Here is a 19,579-nt window from a genome sequence, read left to right as displayed (position 1 = left end):
CTACAAGTTATCCACTGCCAATAGCTCCTCAGCTAGGGATGAGGCCTTATGAGCTCCCCTCCCATCCATCCTAAAACTTTGATTGACTTGATCCTTATATAGGTAACTACAGCTGCTGTGAGTTCCTAAGAGCAATGGCCAACAACCATGTCATGCCCAGGAGACAGAATTTCACATCATTCATTTCTGATCTTTCTTACATTCTTCCTGCCCTCTCTTCTGAAATGTTCCTTGAGCCTTAGGGTCAGGAAGAGGTTGATATAGGTATCTATTTAGGGATGGATATTCATAGTCACTTAATTCTCAGCACTCTGAACAGTGATCTCTGTATTAACCACTGCCACTGCAAAAGAAACCCCTCTGACCAAGGTTGAAAGTGGTGCTAATTATAGGTCTAAACAAATATTTAGAAGGAAATTTGACATTTAACCATCTATCAAAACAACAATAATCAGCTGGGCATGGTAGTACATGCGTTTAATCCCAGCACTCAGGAGGCAGAGGCAGGTGAGTCTCTGTGAGTTCGAGGCCAGCCTGGTCTACAAAACAAGTGCAGGATAATCGGGGGCTCTGTTACACAGAGAAACCCAGCCTCAAAAAACCAAAACCAAGCCAGAACAAAACAAACACCCAGCACTATTCACAGTAACTAAAGGTGGAAACAAACCATGACCTCCTCCCAGCCTTGGGCTCTTAACTGTGATGACGTTACCAGGTGTGAATTCCCTCCTGAGGAACAGGCCTCAAATCCAACCAGAAAGCAGTTAGTTACCCCCAGAGTAGCCATGACACTATTGCACCGGTGGGCATGCCTTGCCTGGCAGGTCAATATTATAGCATGCGGCACCCAGCACTATTCACAATAACTAAAGGAGGAAATAAACCAAACACCCATCAAAAAAACGAAGGGACAGACAGAGCAACATTACAAATGAGGGAGCATCATCCAACCATTAGCAAGAAGGGAACCCTGGTACCTACTGTAACATGGAGGAACCTTGATTTTTTTTTTCTAAGTCGAATAGACCAGTCCCAAGGAGACAAATGCTGCATGACTGACTCCATGTGCATGGGTTACCTACTGCGATCAAATCCACAGAGACAGAGATAAAACGCGGTGTTTAAATGGCCTGTAGAATCCCTGAGTAGATAAAGTCAGACAGGCTTCATAAGGAATCCAATCCTTCCTTCCTCTGCAAATAGAAGTGAAACTTAATTGGAGCGACTTCTTTTAAAAGACTGTACTAAAAGGAAATAGATTCAGGCTCGGGGCCACAGACATGTGATCCTAGCAACGTGGAAGACTAAGGCAGGAGACTGGAAGTTCCAAGTCAGGCTGAGGTACAGAGTGTAAGTTCAAGGTGAATCTAGGCAACACGGCAAACCCCCATCCCAGAACTAAACAAAGAAAGGGAGGGAGGACACAGGGAAGGAGCGAAAGAAGGAAAAAACAAACACAGAGAGTTTAGCTCAAGTCAGTAGAAATAACCAGCAGACACAGGCCAGGATTCCTAGTTGGAGAGACAAAAGAAGGCGAACAGAGCAGCAACCAATCAGGTTTTTTTTTTTTTGGTTTTTTTTTTTTTTTGCTTTTCTTTGTGTCTAACCAGAAAATGCCTCCCTCTTGCGCTCCCTTTATAGAGCTTTAGGACCACTTCTTTTTGCAGCTGCCTAAGTCAGAAATCACTGTGAGTGCCAATAAACTCCAGCGTTTGTTTGTTTTCGAAGCAAAATTTGTAGCCCAGCCTAGCCTCGAGGTTGTTAGGTGGCAAAGAGTGAACTTGAACTTCTAATCCTCCTGCCTCTGTCTCAGAAGTCGTGGGATTATGCTCATGTGCTAACCGTGCCCAGTTTATGCAGAAGGAGGGATCAAACCCAAGGCTTTGTACGTGTTGGGCAACTGAGCTGAGCTGGGCGGGGTGGCTCAGCAGTTAAGAGCACTGGCTGCTCTTCTGAAGGGCCTGGTTGGATTTCCTGCATCTATGTGACAGCTCACAACCATCTGTAACTCTAGTCCCAGGGGGTCCTACACCTTCCTCTGGCCTTATTGGGTACCACGTCTAAGTGGTACATAGACACACATACAGGCAAAACACCCATTTACGTAAAAATTGTGTGTGTGTGTGTGTGTGTGTGTGTGTGTGTGTGTGTGTGTGTATGTATGTATGTGGGTGTGGGTGTTTTGGTTTTTGAGACAGGGTTTCTCTGTGTAGCCTTGACTGTCCTGGACTTGTTTTGTAGACCAGGCTGGCCTTGAACTCACAGAGATCCATCTGCCTCTGCCTCCCGAGTGCTGGGATTAAAAGCATGTGCTACCACTGCCCAGCTTTTTTTTTTTTTTTTAAATAAAGACTTGCTCCTTAGTTTACTTTTTGACAGTTTTATTTTGCTTTGTGATTGTTTGGTTGGTTGTTGGTTGGTTTGGTTTTTTACCACCTTTTTACACAAGGTTTCTCTGTGTAGCCCTGGCTGTCCTGGAACTCACTATATAGACCAGGCTGGTCTTGAACTCACCAAGATCTGTATGCCTCTGTTGGGATTAAAGGCGTGTTCCACTACAACTGGCTTTGACAAGTTTTATCAAGGGTAGGAAGGAGAGATGGGCAGAGGGTTACTGTTAAATGGTTTCAGCTCAGAAAATGAAAATATTCTAAGGACAGGCAGTGATAATGACCACACATCGAGAATGAATTTGATGCTGCTGACTATGCTTAGAAATGGTGGAAATGGCCTGGCACAGTGGCATGGGCCTATAAAACCAGTGTGTGTGTGGGGGGGGGGGGGAGCAGAGTGGCAGGATCAAGGCAAGTTTGAGGCCAGTTAGGTCTACATATCAAGATTTAGGCTATTCAGGGCTACATGGCAGAACCTGTCTCAAGAATGAATGAATGAATGAATAAATAAATAAATAAATAAATAAATAAAGGTCAACTTTATATTACATATATTTTATAATAATAAAACAGGACTCAGTTATTGGGGTACTAAAACAGGACACTTTCTAAGACACCTGTGTTTACTGACACAGCTTGCCTCAGAACAGCATGTAAAATATCTTAAAAGAGGAAAAAGCCAGGTGTGGTAGTGCACAACCGCAATCCTAGCACTCTGAAGGTTAAGGCAGGAAAAAAGATTGAGTCTGGGCTACAGAAGGGGGGAAAAAAGTTTCATATATGTGATCAAAGGCAACAGCAAACAACGGCCACCACCTAAAAATTGGTTGAGTGGTTCAGGCGTCGGGGGCAGGGTGGGATAGTTAACTGTTGAAAAATGGGAGCCAGTAACTTTTCCCTTTAAACTCTTCTGTGTTGCTTGTGGGTGTTTGTTTGCTTTGTTGTTGGTTTTTTTCTTTTTTTTCGAGACAGGGTTTTACTGTGTAGCCTTGGCTGTCCTAGACTTGCTTTGTAGACCAGGCTGGCCTCGAACTCACAGCGATCCGCCTGCCTCTGCCTCCTGAGGGCTGGGATTAAAGGAGTGCGCCACCACGTCCGGCGGTCACTTGTGTTTTGACCATGCGCGTTGCCTATCCAGGAAGAGAAGGGTTATTTTCAGTGCGTCCCATTCCCGGCAGCCCCCTCGGGAGCCTTGCTCCGGTGCCACTGCCTCTCAGAGCGTGAGTTGGAGTGTTCCCTTTTCACCTGCCTTCCAGGCTTCAGACTGTGTTATTTTACAGCTCTCCGTGGGACCAGATCCTCAGGAGTGGAAACGCAACTGCTTTGAAGCAAGTCTGGTAGTTGTTGATTTTGACTAAAGATGACGCCATTTATTTATTTGTTTTCTGACTCATTTCACCAAGAAACTATGGCCTTAGAGCCCGCCCGAAAGCCAATTCCCTTCTGCGTTCTAGAGATGGCTCACAAAGCCTCAGCAACGTCCCTCTCAGCAGCGTCACAGAAATGAGTGAGCGATGTCCTACACACCCCCGTTTCTTTGGGTTGTGGACGACTAAAGCCAACACTGAGAGCCTTTAGTGGAAAAAAGGAGTTTCTTGATCCAAGTAGAGGACAAAGCATAAAAGCATTCAGTGCAGAGGTGCCTTGGGTAGCAAGGGCCTAGGGCTTGGAGCTGTCAATCACACTCAGGCCAATGGCTTTTCCTCCCCAGCTTTCTATTTTTCTTTTTTCTTTTTGGTTTTTCAAGACAGAGTTTCTCTGTGTAACAGCTCTGGCTGTCCTGGACTTACTTTGTAGACCAGGGTGGCCTTGAACTCACAGAGATCTGCCTAAGTCTGCCTCCCGAGTGCTGGGATTAAGGGCACTTGCCACCAAGCCCAGCTCTCCTCCCCAGATTTCTATGCCTAGCATGTTGACAGTGTTCCCACCAGACAGGGAAGGAGACGAGGCCACCAAAAGGGGCCTCAAACCCCATTTCATTCATAAATTCCAGATGAGATCTTTGATTGACCCTGTTCAGACCCCACACCCCTTGAGCCAATTGTCACAGACGGGAGATACAATAGTAAGACTGGCTGGGATCAGAGTCACATAACTACTCTTTGTGCTGGTGAGGGCAAAGTGTCACCAATGTGACGGAAAGGACAAGGAGGCTTGTGGGCTTTGTTAAGTGCTAAGGACCCATCCAGCCTCCCAAATCCTCCAGAAGCGTACATTCTAGATTGGGAGCTGAGACCCAAAAATAACTAGAACATAACAGCTTGCACCGACTTGAAGGCCGGATAAGAATATCTGGAACTCCCCATCCATCTCATAAACGTGTCTCGGGGATAAAAATTAGATGCTTAATGTGAAAGGCTTCGAAAAGACTGCGGTAGCGAAGCCTCCACAGTTCACCAGTCTGGGGACCAGAGCCTAGTCCCTGGGAGTCAGGCTACCTCCCCATGCTGAGCTACAGAAATGGGATTTACACCAATCTCCGCTCCTCTTCGTGGGGACGTGGGAGAACGGGGAAATCACAGGCGTGCCGTCCTCGGCGGGGATCAGTACATATAAGGCGTTGTTGCTGTTGTTGTCCCAAGCTTTATTGTCTCCTGGGCCTGCTTACACTCTCATTGCACAGTCACGCAAAGCTGCTCAGCCCTGCTCTGTGACTAAGGACACTGAGGGACAGGGAGGTAAAGGACCTGCTTCCTAGTGACACTTTCTGACCAGCCCTGGGCAGGGCTGTGACTCCCAATCCAATGCTCTGTTTCTTGGCTTAGAGCTTTGAGGCTCCTAATTTCTGGAGTTTGTGTTCTAGAAGGATCAGTCCCAGGAGAGACCTATAAGAGGGAAGGGGGAAGTGAAGAGCCATGGGGCGATGTACACAGAAAAACGTAGGCGTCTTTAAGGGTCAGGGTCAGTGAGTGCTCTGTGGGGAGCACTTCGGAGTGGGAAGAGAAAGGCAAACCCACTTCAGGGCTTCATCTCTGTTAGGATCCTGGAGTGATTGAAGCCTGGCATTCCCAGCCTTCCTCAACACCTATATCTCCTCAGGTGCCTGACCCCCCAGTCACCAGAGCGCCTCTCCCTACCTTGTTTCCTAGCCCGTGAATTCATTCTCCTCTATAAATACCAGCTCTGGTATTCCGCCTTGGCAGCTGTTGCTGCCTGGGAGATGGCTGGCCTGCCATGCGGGCTCCTGACAAAACACAAACCCCTGGTGTGAGTGGGTGTGGGTGGGGTGAGTAGTGAATCAGAGAGGGGGTAAGGGAGACAGGGCCACAGGAGTCAGGCGGAGGCGATGCGGGGGTGTGCCACACAGGACTGGAAACAGCAGTCTTTCTGGAAATGATCGTGCTGGCTATAAACTTGAGGGAAGCAGAAGGCGGCCTACACTCCTCCAACGGGGAAACTGAGGCTCAGAACTAGAACCCAGGTGCCAGTGGTATGCGTAAGCAGTCAGACACTGGCTTGGGGTTACTTTCTGCCTAACATGTGTGCCCCCGACTCCCACCCACCCCCCACCCTTCAGGCTTGCCTGTAATGGGCTAATAGATGCCTGTCTAGCCTTTGCCCCCCCCCCACCCCCCAGTGGTTGGAAACCTCACATCTTCTAAGCAACTTTTGCAAACCTTCGCAAATAAAACACTTCAGGGGTCTTTCTTGTTCATCTCAATGACCTAAAGTCTCTCCTTGGAGAAAATAGCCTCAAACAAATGATCTTTATAGCCTGCTTTCCCCGAGGATAAGCCAGGCATCCAAACAGGAAAAGGGGCCTGCCTGGGGTCGCCTGTCAGCTCCCTGCCCTGTGAAACTCAGCAGGCCTGCCTGTCTTCTGTCCTCTTGGGGCTGCTCAGGGGCGCAGGCCTCTTGCGGGGGAGCTGTCCTCCCCGCCCCCTCGCCTGAGGCCGCCCTTTCCTGGCAGGACAGAGGGATCCTGCAGCTGTCAGGGGAGGGGCGGCGGGGGGTGATGTCAGGAGGGCTACAAATAGTGCGGGACGGCTAAGGGGCTCTGTCTCCCCTTTTCACATCCACTCTCCAGCCGGCTGCCCGCCCGCTGCCTCCTCCGTGCGTCCGCCTAGCCTCGTCCACGCCGTCACCATGAGCCAGGCCTACTCGTCCAGCCAGCGTGTGTCCTCCTACCGCCGCACCTTCGGTGGCGCCCCGGGCTTCTCGCTCGGCTCCCCGCTGAGCTCTCCCGTATTCCCTCGAGCAGGTTTCGGTACCAAGGGCTCCTCGAGCTCAATGACATCCCGGGTGTACCAGGTGTCGCGCACGTCGGGCGGGGCCGGGGGCTTGGGGTCGCTGCGGGCCAGCCGGCTGGGGACCACCCGCGCGCCGTCCTACGGCGCCGGGGAGCTGCTGGACTTCTCTCTGGCGGACGCGGTGAACCAGGAGTTCCTGGCCACGCGCACCAACGAGAAGGTGGAGCTGCAAGAGCTCAATGACCGCTTCGCCAACTACATCGAAAAAGTGCGCTTCTTGGAGCAGCAGAACGCCGCGCTTGCCGCTGAGGTCAACCGGCTCAAGGGCCGCGAGCCGACTCGTGTCGCTGAGCTCTACGAGGAGGAGATGCGAGAACTGCGGCGCCAAGTGGAAGTGCTCACCAACCAGCGCGCCCGTGTCGACGTGGAGCGTGACAACCTGATCGACGACCTGCAGAGGCTCAAGGCCAAGTGAGGGTCCTGGGCCTCCCAGATCTTCCCCCCCTCACCTCATCCCTTTGCAGGGAACTGGGTACCCCTCCCAGAGCCTGGGGCTCTCCTCGGCCCATGCATGTTTTTGGAGAAGGTCATTCCCTGGTGATCCCTAAAAAGAGATGGAGTACAGATATTTCCATTGCTCCTTCTATGTAACACTGGAGTAGTTTTCCCAGGGCGGTAGATAGAAGAAATGGGAGAGCTTGGGAGGTGCAGTGCACACGGGCAGCTGCCTTTGAAAAGATGCTAAGTTGCTGGAGTGGTGGTGTGGTGACAGCTATCACCAAGGAAAGGCAAAAGGATCCGGGCACTGCCAGAGGGAGAAGAGAGGCTGATGGGAGCTTGGAAAGCTGGATGGCTTGGGAAGGGCAGGAGGCCTTGGGGAGGGGGTGAGGTGAGGTGCTTGGCCCCTGGGCCTAGCTGAAGCAATGCTATTGCACTAGGTAAATGGGTGGGGCTGAGTAAAGGGGGCAGTGGATAAAGGCTGAGGCCCTAAGCTCAAGAGGACCAGCCCATTCTACCATGATCCAATAAGAAAAGGCTGAGTAACTCTGACATGGGGGCACTTGGGTGGATGATACAGGATTGCCGTGAGTTCTAGGCAAGCCTGGGATACAGAGCAAGTACCAAGCCAACTGGGCCTACATAGCAAGACTTGTTTTAGGGGGGGAAATATATATATATATATATATATATATATATATATATATATATATATATATATATATGTGTGTGTGTGTGTGTGTGTGTGTGTGTGTGTGTGTGTATGACAGAAATGACTCCATACAGAATATTGCAGAATGCTCATAGTCCTGTTTCTGTTTACCCAACCGAGTGGAGTCACCTTCTTGTCACCGAAGTCACAAACATGTATTTAGCTCCTACATGGGTCAGGCTAATCCTGAGGACAGAGAAGTGGATAAAATAAAACACAGTTCCTAACCCCGGGGAGGTCAGTCTATCTGGGACATAGATTTCAAGGGTGTGGCTCCAGAGCTCAGACTGAGCCACTTCCTGCCCCCGCCCCCTCTGCCGTGGGCGGGGCCTCTGCTGTTTTCCCCCCCACCCCCACCCCCACCCTGGGCCTCTTGTTTCTACCCAGCAACCAGAGACTCTGTGTCCTGAGCTGGCTCCCTGATAGATTCCCCAGCTACTGGTTTTCTGTTGCTGGCTCTGTCCCTCACTATTTGTCTGTCTGTCTGTCTGCTCTGGCTAGGCTACAGGAGGAAATCCAACTGAGAGAAGAAGCAGAGAACAACTTGGCTGCCTTCCGAGCGGTGAGCTCTCTTTGGTCCCCAGCAGTCATCTTTCTTTCCTCTCCCTTGGTGCCACTTGAGTTGTTCCAGACTCTGACACTGTTGTCTCCCCCCCGCCCCCCATCCAGGATGTAGATGCAGCCACTTTAGCTCGAATCGACCTAGAGCGCAGAATTGAATCACTCAACGAGGAAATTGCATTCCTTAAGAAAGTGCACGAAGAGGTACCAGGGCCCTTGGGCGATAATGAAAGCAGTAGAAAGTGGGGATGACGCTGAAATGGGGGTGTGAAGGTACTTTGGGAGGGTCCAGGAGGGGACTGAAACCCAGCTGTGCCCTGCAGGAGATCCGTGAGCTTCAGGCCCAGCTTCAAGAACAGCAGGTCCAGGTGGAGATGGACATGTCCAAGCCAGACCTCACAGCTGCCCTCAGGGACATCCGGGCTCAGTACGAGACCATCGCGGCTAAGAACATCTCTGAAGCTGAGGAGTGGTACAAGTCCAAGGTGGGTGGTCCGGCACCTGCCCCCCTCCATTTCCTGTACCTGCATCCCTGGAGTAGGCGGGGCCTGGGGTTGCCAGGCTCCCTTGTGCACGCTGCATCATCCTGTTCCATCCCTCGCGGAGACCCTTTCTCTGCTCTCAGGTTTCAGACTTGACCCAGGCGGCCAATAAGAACAATGATGCGCTGCGCCAGGCCAAGCAGGAGATGATGGAGTACCGACACCAGATCCAGTCTTACACCTGCGAGATTGATGCCCTCAAGGGCACTGTGAGTCCCTCCCCGCTCCCACAAGCCCAGCCTCTTTCTGCATGCAGCTTAGCTCATACCTTCACTCTGGGACACTTTGAGCCCACTTTACAGACCTTCTGGTGATGGTGGTAGGGGGTGTCTCCATCTTCTCAAATGCACAGAGAGGTAAAACCGGATGGGTAGATTCCTAGTTAGGGACTAAGGAATCAGAGGACTCCAGGGGGTGTCTCCCTGTAGGGTGGAGGACTACCACAGGTGCTCCAGTTTAGGTGGATTCTTCTGGATGGCCTCGTAAGACTTCACTTGAGCTCAGGGTTCCACAGCTAAGCAAAATAGCTTTGGACAATTCTTCTACCTGACCATGAGCATGGGGCGTTAGTTGCCTCCGACCCCCAACACTGGGTCTCTTTCCGTCCTGATTCTCTAATGGCACCCTTCCTAACTATGCTCCAAGCCCATCCTTGACTTGGGCCCCCTCATCCCTTGCAGAATGACTCCCTGATGAGGCAGATGAGGGAGCTGGAGGATCGCTTTGCCAGCGAGGCCAGTGGCTATCAGGATAACATTGCGCGCCTGGAGGAGGAGATCAGGCACTTGAAGGATGAGATGGCCCGCCACCTGCGGGAGTACCAAGACCTGCTCAATGTGAAGATGGCCTTGGATGTGGAGATTGCCACCTACCGGAAGCTGTTGGAGGGCGAGGAGAGCCGGTGAGGGGTTAGGTTTGGGGTGTGGTGCTGGGAGCCCAGTCTACGCCAGTCCTTAAGATCTAGATACAGTTTTATACAAGAGGCCATTGTTCCGCCCATTGCAGAAAATTAGCCAGGGCCACCTGGGTAAAGCACGATGTAATTAACATCTTTTTATTGAGAGAGAGAGAGAGAGAGAGAGAGAGAGAGAGAGAGAGAGAGAGAGAAAGAGAGAGAAATGTAAGTATTCCCTTATCCACCTTTAGAATTAAAAACCCACAGCATAAAATCATATTCGGCAATCAGTAATAAAATATTATTGCCAGTCAAGGGAGAGATGAAAGCAGAAGTGGAAAATGATGAGGGTGGAAAGGGAGGGGGTGCTAGAGACAGACAAATGAGGAGGCAGGAAGCCTTGCACACGGATGGCCTTACAGAGAGGCTATGGTGAGTACACATACAAATGCACACACACACACACACACACACACACACACACACACACTCATTTGTGCTCAAAGGAAAAGGCACAGATGACGTGCTCAAAGCAAAACCCATCCAGTCTCCAGACACAAGAAACAGGAGTGTATGGGAGTCCTCTGGGAGACAGAAATATTGTGAATCTGGATTGGATTGGAAGTTACATGGAGATAGATACTTCTCAAAACTCACTAGATGTTCCCTAAAGGTCTGCCCGTTTCATTGTACATAAGTTTAACATCCATTGAAGATGGGTCAATTATACCAAGAAATGGTACCATCAGTATTCATAAAAGGGAGGCAGCCATGTTTAGGTGTGACTTTGAACATCTGTTCTTCTTGCCTGCCTCCATTTCCTGAATGCTGGGACTTGAAAAGCCTATGCCACTAAGCCTGGCTTATGTGGTGCAGGGGATTGAACCCCAGCTGCGTGCATGCTGGTCAAATGCTCTACCAACCGAGCTACATCCCCAGCCTCTGAGTTCTGTAGAATGCCATCTACTTCTAACACAACATGGATGACCTTTTAAGGTAGCTAGGACCAGATGTCCTTTTCTGGACTAGGCCGAAATGGCCCACTCCTGGATCTGGCCTGCCTGGAGGGTGGGCACAAAGTGAGTATCACTTACAGCTGCTGTTTGTGTCTCCTCCAGTGCCAAGAGGGCCTGGAGGGTGCAGTGGGGTTGGGCATTTTGGTGTCATGCTTGAGGTCCGGATTAGAACTGATGATCTTTCTAGAAGGGGAAATTCCTGGGACCGCTAGCGTTGGTCCTCGATCTGCACATTGAGTAGTTAGTGAGAGTATTGGCCTCAGTGGGGCTGGGATAGCTGGAAATATTTGGGGAGAAGCAGCCTGAAGAGGGAGGGGAGTGATTTCAGGGAGAGACTTGAAGTGTCTCTAACCCTCTGGGAACATGGTCTTTCCCTTTGCAGGATCAACCTTCCTATCCAGACCTTCTCTGCTCTCAACTTCCGAGGTGAGTGTGTGCTGGGTGTTAGAGGTGGGGCTGCAGGGGCCAAGGGTTCAGCTTGGGTAGCTGAAGCTTATCAGGAAAGAAAGATGAAACCCTGGAGCAGGCCAGGCATGAAAGAGAAAGAGAGCAGTGAGGTGGTGGTGATGGTGATGGTGGTCCTGTGCTGGTTTGTGTTCTGTTGTGCTGATGACATCCCCTGTAACCTTCTGGGTCTCAAGAATCAGGCTGTGTCCTGAGTCCCAAGCTCTGGAAGCTGCAGGGGTGTTCCCCTGGCAGTGGGAGCATCTCAGTCTCTGGGCAGGAAGGTACCCCTTGCTCATGAGTTGTCTGGCATCCTGCCAAAGAGCACTTGGCACACCGCTCTCTGCCTGTTTGTTGAGTGCCTTGTTTGTGCGAGCAAGATGCTGGATGCGCATTTGAAGAAGAAGGAAAAAAAAAAGGCAAATTTTAGCAAAGCCAAACAATGAAGAGAATGAGCTTTGAGGGCATTCTGCCATCCTGACATTAGTAATATGCAGATCAAGTGGCTTCCCAACCCCAGAGAGCAGAAAAGCACTCACTAATGATACATTAGGAAAGCGAGCCGGAGATCTTGGCAGCTTCCTCCTTTCCTAGATCAAACCTTTTATATCTTCGATGTTCGTTTCCATCAGGAAAAATACACGCTGTGCTCCACGGAGTCAAACGTTCATTACAGGCTAGTTGCTTGCTAAGGGCCTCACGAGCGCCAAACTCCTGACACCACAGAACTAAGTGTGACCCCCCACTATGAAATTCAGGCTTCTCTTTTCACTCATTTGTTTACTCGGAGGCCAAATATGTGCGTTCTGCATATAAAAATCACTTCTGCTGCGTGTCAGTGGCTCTGAGCCACAAGAAGGGGAGCACCGTGGCTGCTGATTCCCATAGAGGAAACTGAGGCACAGTAGGGCCAGCAAACTAGCTCCTGCTGCGTTAAGACATCAAGTGACTCACCCAGAGAAAAAGAGCTAGAGCCTCTAAGTTCTGCCAGCACGTCCACAGGCCTGGGCGTTGGGGCTCTCCGTCTTAGAGGAGAGGCCAAGATACACACCCAGGTGCAGCTTTTCTGAAAAGCCAGAGGTGGAGAGAGAGCAAGGAAGGACAGGAAAATGAATACTGGGCCTGGGCCTTGGGTCCCCTGCCATCCTGCACCAACCCTCAGCAGAGTCTTTTGGCTCTCGACGTTATCGCTCTAGGCAGACTGGCCCCTGACTCCACAGAACCACCTCCCTGGTGGGTGCTAGGTTTGAAGGTCAGGTCTTGAAGAAGTCAGAAAGGGTGCAGGAGGAAGGTGGAAATGAGCTAGTACTTGGATCGATGCAGCCTAGGGTATAAACCTGGCCAGGCTGAGCATGTGTGTGTGGCGGGGGGTGGTGGTGTCTGTTACAGAAACTAGCCCTGAGCAAAGGGGCTCTGAAGTCCACACCAAAAAGACAGTGATGATCAAGACCATTGAGACTCGGGATGGAGAGGTGAGTGGTCTGTCAGAACCCTTGTCCTTGGTGGGAGTAATGCGCCGGGGGGTGGGGTGGGGGGTGTGTGGGGGGTGTCTGCCAGCCAGGTGTCTTTCACTAGCTGGGCGGCTTCCCACCGTGCATGGGGGGTGAGTGGGTCCTGTGGCCTCAGGGTGGGGTAAATGGGGCCAGCAGTGGATGGATTGGACCTCTCCTCTTGCTCAGGTCGTCAGCGAGGCCACACAGCAACAACACGAGGTGCTGTAAGCCAGACATTCACTGTCCCGGCCCAGTCCTCACTGCCTCAAGAAGCCAGGCTTCTCCACTCTCGGACACCACGCCCAGCCACTTTCCTTCACTCACAGCCCCTGACCCTCCCACCCCCACCCCACCCCCTTCACCGATCATCCCTTCGTGGTCTTCATGCCGCCCAGCCCCAGGAAACACCTCAGCCACCTCTGCAGACCCTCCCATGAGTCCTGGCTGATGGCAGTTGTCAAGCCTAACTCTTAAGAGAGGACCCAACTCAAGTCATGACCCTTTCCCTCCCACCTTTGTAACCTCAGGCTTTAGCCTCTAGCTTTGGAGAGGGTGCCAGAGAGGGTGTTGGGATCGGCAGGGTCAGGACAGAGTTCTGTGGACATCCCCACATTCGACCCCCAGCCTGGGTCAGAGACAGCGTGAAGCCTTCTCAGCAAGCTGAGATGGAGAGTAGGAGGGGGTGGGGCTGAAAAATGCCCCCCACGGCATCTCTCTTTCCCATCCCAACCCAGAATGGGCTTGGAAAGCAGGGGCTGTAAGAGGGAACCCGAAGGTGCTGGATGTGGGAGCAGGAGATATAGAATAGAAGGAGAGAGGGTGGTGAGAAGCTGGAGAGAAAAGAAGAGAGAGGCAGAGAGTGGGCTCACAGTGGGAGGGTATCACCTCCTGTGCCTGCCCCTCCCACTGCAGGGGCCCTGGACAGAAACAATAAAGAGCCAAGCACAAACCTACACACCCCTGCTGTCTTGACTGACGAGTCTCTGAGTCTCTGGGGGGGGGGGCTCGGGGGGGGGGGCAGGGGGACGGGGACCCTGGACCCTGTGGTACTACCCATTACCCTGGGAAGGACTGCGTCAACCTTTTGATCATGTAGATTGCTCTCTGCGTCTTCCAGTGCTGTAGCCTGTGTGCAGTACGGGCGCAGGGGTGGGCAGTGAGTAAGGGGCTTCTGTTAAAAAGCCACACTGACCTAGTCCTGTCATAGACTTTCTCTCCTTAATATCACCTGGGCAGTTCTCTTCTACAGACTGTTAAGGAAATTCCCTCAGTCTTTTCCTGAAAGAAACAACCAGGCTTTTTTTTTTTTTTTTTTAAGAATATCTCATTATAACCCAGACTGGCCTCCAATTCCCTCTGTTCCCAATTTTTTGGCTTTAAATTCTTGGTCCTCTTGCTTCAGTCCCCTAAGTACCTTTTAACCCTTTCTTTACTGAACAGAGGCCAATCCAAGCAAAATAACAATGTTCGCAAAAGTGCAAAGACAGAATTTTTACTTGGATTAAAAAGACTCAACCCTCTAAGAAAACGTCAACCTATCCTTCATCCATATGAAATGTAGTCTCAATTAAAACACCAGAGGGAGCCTGGGGAGGAGTGTTGCCAGTGATCCTAGTACTGGCACTCAAGATGTTGAGGCCAGAAGATCTCAGGTTCAAAGCCAGCCTGGGCTATTTTGTGTAAAAAACAAAACCAAATAAAGACAACACCCAAGAACAAGCAAAAGGAAAACTTGAGAGAGTTGGGGAAAAATGTATGGAAGTGTAGGAATTATTATTGTTGTTGTTATTTTGGTTTTTCAAGACAGGGTTTCTCTGTGTAACCTTGGCTGTCCTAGACTCACTTTGTAGACCAGGCTAGCCTTGAACTCACATTGATCTGCCTGCCTCCACCTCCTGACGTGCTGGGATTAAAGGTGTGTGCCACCATGCCCGGCAAATATAGGAATTATTAAAGAAAAAAAATAGAACAAAACATGTATATATACTATGAGGCCATGATAACTTAGAACAGTGGTTCTCAACCTTCCTTTAATGCAGTCCCTCGGGTTGTGGTGACCCCCAACCATCAACTCATTTTTGTTGCTACTTCATAACTGTAACTTTGCTACTGTTATGAATCGTAGTGTAACCTGATGTACGGGATATCTGACATTCCACCCCCTGAGGGATTGTGACCCACAGGCTGAGAACTGCTGACTTAGTACGTTTTGTTAATGAAAAGGAACCGCATAAGATGTTAATAGACTGAAACAAGCTTCACGTGTGTACGGGATGCTGGTGCATGCTTAAGGCGGCATTTCAGTCTATGGGGCAAGACTGAATCCATGGAGGGTTTAGACACTATTGAGTAGCCCAAAGGTCTGGGGTCGGGGGGAGATCAAGTTTGTCTTTCTTTCCACACTTCTTCCTAAAACATATTTCAGGTCAAAGAAAGATTTAAGGAACATGATAAGCCCTTGAACCCAGGGCTCCATGTTGCTCCTGCCGTATCTAAGTGACTGCCCTTTAAAGGGCATGGAAGAGTCTAGAAACCAAAAAGATGATGAATGCATACAGGCTGTTGGGGAATAGACATAATGAGGCTTTAGCCTTAAAGTCCCTCTCAGTTATTCTAAAATAGCTTCCCCAGAGCTTCCAGGATCCTTTTTGGTAGTGCTGTCTTTCTCCCCATTTTTGTTTGTTGTTTATTTATTTATTTATTTATTTATTTTGGTTTTTGAGACAGGGTTTCTCTGTGTAGCCTTGGCTGTACTGGACTCGCTTTGTAGACCAGGCTGGCCTCGAACTCACAGCGATCCACCTGCCTCTGCCTCCCGAGTGCTGGCATTAAAGGCGTGCGCCACCACACCCAGCCCTTCTCCCCATTTTTGGATGCACCTCTGTTTAACCAGATCCTTACCTCCGCCACCCATGATGAGACTCCTGTCATCCATGTCCCACGAGCTCTAACAGAGTCAGCCTACAGGCAAGCTCTCATAGACCATGGACTAGAATGGCATTCTGTGTCTTTACATGGGACTAGAGCAGGAAACATGAGGAGAGGGTTTTCTATCTTTGAAACTCAAATCTGTGCTGACTTCTCTGGGGGAACCCTGACCAGAAGGCCTGGATGCAATGGCAAGACTGGAAGAAGTTTCTGGAGCCTCGATGTTTCTCCTTCACCCTGAGTGAATTGTATGTACTCATCCACATAGGGCAAAAGGATACATAAGTGTTGGGGATGTGTAGCCCTGTTGTAAAATAAAAGACCAGGTACAGACTAGTCCTTAGGGTGGGGGAAGCTGGGAGCCCCAGACTCAATCAGACCTCAGGCATCCCCCATTAGGAATCGCCTTCTCAACCTCATCCGATCCCATTGTTTGTGGAAGCTCTCTGGAGGCCCCTCCAGAGAGAAAGGAAAGCCTTTCCTTAACACACCTGTTTCTTATAACCACACCTGTCTGTCTTCTGACAGGAGGCCAGTCACACCCAAAGGATGTGCCCTCCACACCCAAAGGGGACATTCTGAGCCAGCTCCCATGAACTAGCAGTGACCCAGGGAAAGGACAAAACAGACCACAGAACGATCATGCCTCACATGGTTCGTTAGGTCTGTAGAGTCAGCTCTTCAATGCACCTTACCACAGTTGCTTCCATGGAAAAAAATCTCTTCCCTCTCCTTGAGATGCCGTGGAGTTTTCTACAAGACTGTACATCAAGAAGGGAATAGACTTTCTGAGGCTTCCCATAGACCAAAGGCCAGGCTCAGACCAGGTCCAGTTCTCTCTGAGGGGAGCAGGAAGGACTGTAGAGGCAGCTAGATCCCAGTGGGCGGTCTCCTATCCCATCTGTCCACTCTGGCTGAACTCCAGCCCTGCCCTCTGAGGTCACTCCTTCCCCCTCCTTCCTCTCTACACAGCTCAACAGGGCACATATGCAAATGAAGCAGTGACCTTTGATTCAATACCTAAAAATGCCAGCTGCCGAAGGACAGTTTTTATCTGTTTTATTCACTACTATAGTCTACGGACCCCAAAGAGTGCTTGGTACGCAGTAGATGCTCATTAAATATTTAAATACTTCTTGAATGAATACCCACTGGGCATGTTTATTTACCTTTCTCTATATTAAATATTCACTAGGAAGGGTTGGTAGCACCCACTTCTTCACCAATTCAATGGATGTTTCTTGGTTTCCTGAGATCTCACCCCCTCCCCACTCTCCGCCATATGCATGTACATAATATGCCATTAAGACTTGGAGGATGGGCTGAGAAGATGGCTTGGCGGTTGAGAACACTAGCTGCTCTTCCCAGAGGAGCCAGGGTCAATTCCCATCACCCACCTGGTGGCTTAAAACCATCTCTAACTCCAGTCCCAGGGCATCCAATGCCTTCTTCGAGCCTCTGTGGGTACTATACACACATGGCACACAGACATACACCCACAAACATTCATACAGATAGGCAAAAATAAAATGCAAATAAATACAATCTCAAAAACAAAATTAGCAGGGTGTGGTGGTGCATGCCTTTAATCCCAGCACCCAAGAGACAGAGGCAGGTAGATCTCTGTGAGTTCAAGGCCAGCCTGGTCTACTTCCTGCTGACAGTAGGGCAGTGATAGGGGGTAAAAAGGGTGAGACCTTGTCTTGAAAAACAAAAACAAAAACAAAAAAATTTAAAGACTCAGAGAAGCCAGGCACGATGGTTCCTAGGACTCGGGAAGTTGAGGAACATCATGAGTTTAAGACCCAACTGTGTCACATAGCAAGTTCCAGGTTGGCTTCTCAGAACAAACAAACAAGATAAAATGTTCCTTGGCCCAGAGAGGTGGTGTGATCTGCCAAGGTCACACAGCCATCTAAAGCAAAGGAAGACAGGACTTCTGGAGCCCAGATATATCTTTCCATGACACCATCGACTTGTGATCAGAAGGCAGGGCAACCTGGCAGCACACACACCGAGCCCAGTGCCAAGCTACAGGGCACCGTTGGGCCCAGGCTGAAGGACAGACACCTTACAGCCAGCTGTCTTGAGTAACTAACTGGCCTGGCCACAGCCTGACCTTTTCAGTCCTCAGCGGGTCCAGCCTCATCCAGGAGAGGGCGCCAGTGACCAGCAGTGTCCCCGAGCCTTCTCTACCCACACTGTTAGACCCTTGGGAGCAAGTCCAGGCATACCTGTGAATGGACATAGTAGACAGGATATAAGCCACATTCCAGGCCCTGTGCCAGAGCCTTTTAAATAGTTAATACTCGTTTTAATATTTAATATAATTTAATACCACCACAACATAGGTCAGAGTGTGTAATTCTTCTCCTCAAAACCCAGAGATGCCTTCCCATCTCCCTGAGAATAAAAGCATGAAGACCTGCAAGATGCTAAGCCAACTGGCCTATAAGCTCTGATCTGTTTTACCCTGATTCTGTGTCCATTCTCTCCAGCCTGGCTGGCCTTCTGCCTCTTCCCAGTATCAGCCAGGTACATCCCACATAAGCTGAAATGATCCTGCACAGCCCTCTGAGTCTTTTCCTTCCAAGACTGGCTCCAGAGCTGCTGTGGAGGCGACTCCAATTGCCCTATATTAATTAATATTAATTATCATGGTCTAGCCAAGCCTGAGCTTAAACTCTCAATCCTCCTGGGATTACAGGCATGGGCCACCACATTCACTCCAACCAACCCATCTATTTGTTTGTTTGTTTTGTTGTTGTTGTTTTTGATTTTTTGAGACAGGGTTTCTCTGTGTTAGCCTTGGCTCTCCTGGACTCACTTTGTAGACCAGGCTGGCCTCGAACTCACAGCGATCTGCCTGTCTCTGCCTCCCGAGTGCTGGGATTAAAGGCCCAGCTCCAATCAACCCATCTTAAAGCACACCCCCACCCCATTTGTAATCCCCCCCCCCATCCCTTGGTGAGTCATCTGCACAATATTTCTCTCTGTCTCAGTCTTTATACTCTCTTCGTTACTCCGTCTGTCAAATGTCCGTCTTCTCCAATATAAGCAACCCCAGGGGCGGACATCTTGGTCTGTTTTGTCCATGGCTGTGTTCCTGGTCAGTGAAATGGTGGCAGCCTCATAGGAGGAACTCAGTAATGTTTGCTGAAGGAACAAATACATCCCAAGTTTAGCTACTCCCATGCATAGATGAGGAAACTGGGGTTTAGAAGTGTTACATGATTTGTTCAAGGTCGCATGGTGCATTCATTTAACCAACCAACTAGCCACTGAGCCAACATTTACAGACCATCGGGTGTATTCCCTGTAATGGTGAGGCATGGTGTTAGTTAAATGGCTTTGGGTGATGAGCTGTGTGTGTGTGTGTGTGTGTGTGTGTGTGTGTGTGTGTGTGTAAGCGTACCCACCCATGCACGCATGTGTACAGGTCAGAGGTTGATGTGCAGCCAATCCTCTATAGCTCTTCACCTTGTATTTTAAGACAGGAGCTCTCACTGCCTTCCAGATTCAGGTAGGCTGGCCCGGCAGCTCTAGGATCCACCTCTCTCTGCCCCTTAACACTGAGGTAAGAGATATGTGTCACCCACCTGGATTTTACATGGCTGCTGGGGACCTGAACACCCGGGCCTAACGCTTGCACAATAAACACTTTGTCACTGAGCCATCCTCCTCATCCTGACTCTGAGCTTAGAACAAAACAGTCGCTATTCCTTTGTTCTTACTGTTCTGTGTCTTATGCCTTCTCCCACATTTTTTTTTAAACCTATTTAAAATTCAACCTACATTGTAGAATTCAATTCATCATTGGATGTTGCCAGGCACTGGTAGACAGGGTGTGGCTGACTACAAAGAGGATGCACACGTGAATATTTAGGATGATGGAACTGCTTTATAC

At 50.0% G+C, this 19,579-nt stretch overlaps 1 protein-coding gene across 1 annotated transcript; it reads left to right on the top strand.

Annotated features, from left to right (window-relative positions):
- The first annotated feature begins 6,370 nt into the window (after positions 1-6,370).
- On the top strand, positions 6,371-13,697 carry DES (desmin). Its single transcript, XM_084778527.1, has 9 exons — positions 6,371-7,054; positions 8,295-8,355; positions 8,463-8,558; positions 8,678-8,839; positions 8,980-9,105; positions 9,577-9,797; positions 11,190-11,233; positions 12,641-12,723; positions 12,931-13,697. Exons 1-9 carry the CDS (start codon positions 6,480-6,482, stop codon positions 12,970-12,972), a joined length of 1,410 nt encoding a protein of 469 aa, XP_084634653.1. The 5' UTR covers positions 6,371-6,479; the 3' UTR covers positions 12,973-13,697.
- The last annotated feature ends 5,882 nt before the right edge of the window (positions 13,698-19,579 follow it).

This window comes from Acomys minous, assembly GCF_964271855.1.
Source record: "Acomys minous genome assembly, chromosome: 4".
NCBI lineage: Eukaryota > Metazoa > Chordata > Mammalia > Rodentia > Muridae > Acomys > Acomys minous.
The sequence above is the reverse complement of the archived record's forward strand: the minus strand, read 5'-3'. Positions and strand labels throughout refer to the sequence as shown.

Excerpts from the sequence above, each read along its gene's own strand:
- DES (XM_084778527.1), top strand. The coding sequence starts at position 6,480 with ATGAGCCAGGCCTACTCGTCCAGCCAGCGTGTGTCCTCCTACCGCCGC. Across the intron at positions 9,798-11,189 it reads TTGGAGGGCGAGGAGAGCCG|GATCAACCTTCCTATCCAGA; the intron begins GTGAGGGGTTAG and ends TTCCCTTTGCAG. Across the intron at positions 12,724-12,930 it reads TTGAGACTCGGGATGGAGAG|GTCGTCAGCGAGGCCACACA; the intron begins GTGAGTGGTCTG and ends CCTCTTGCTCAG.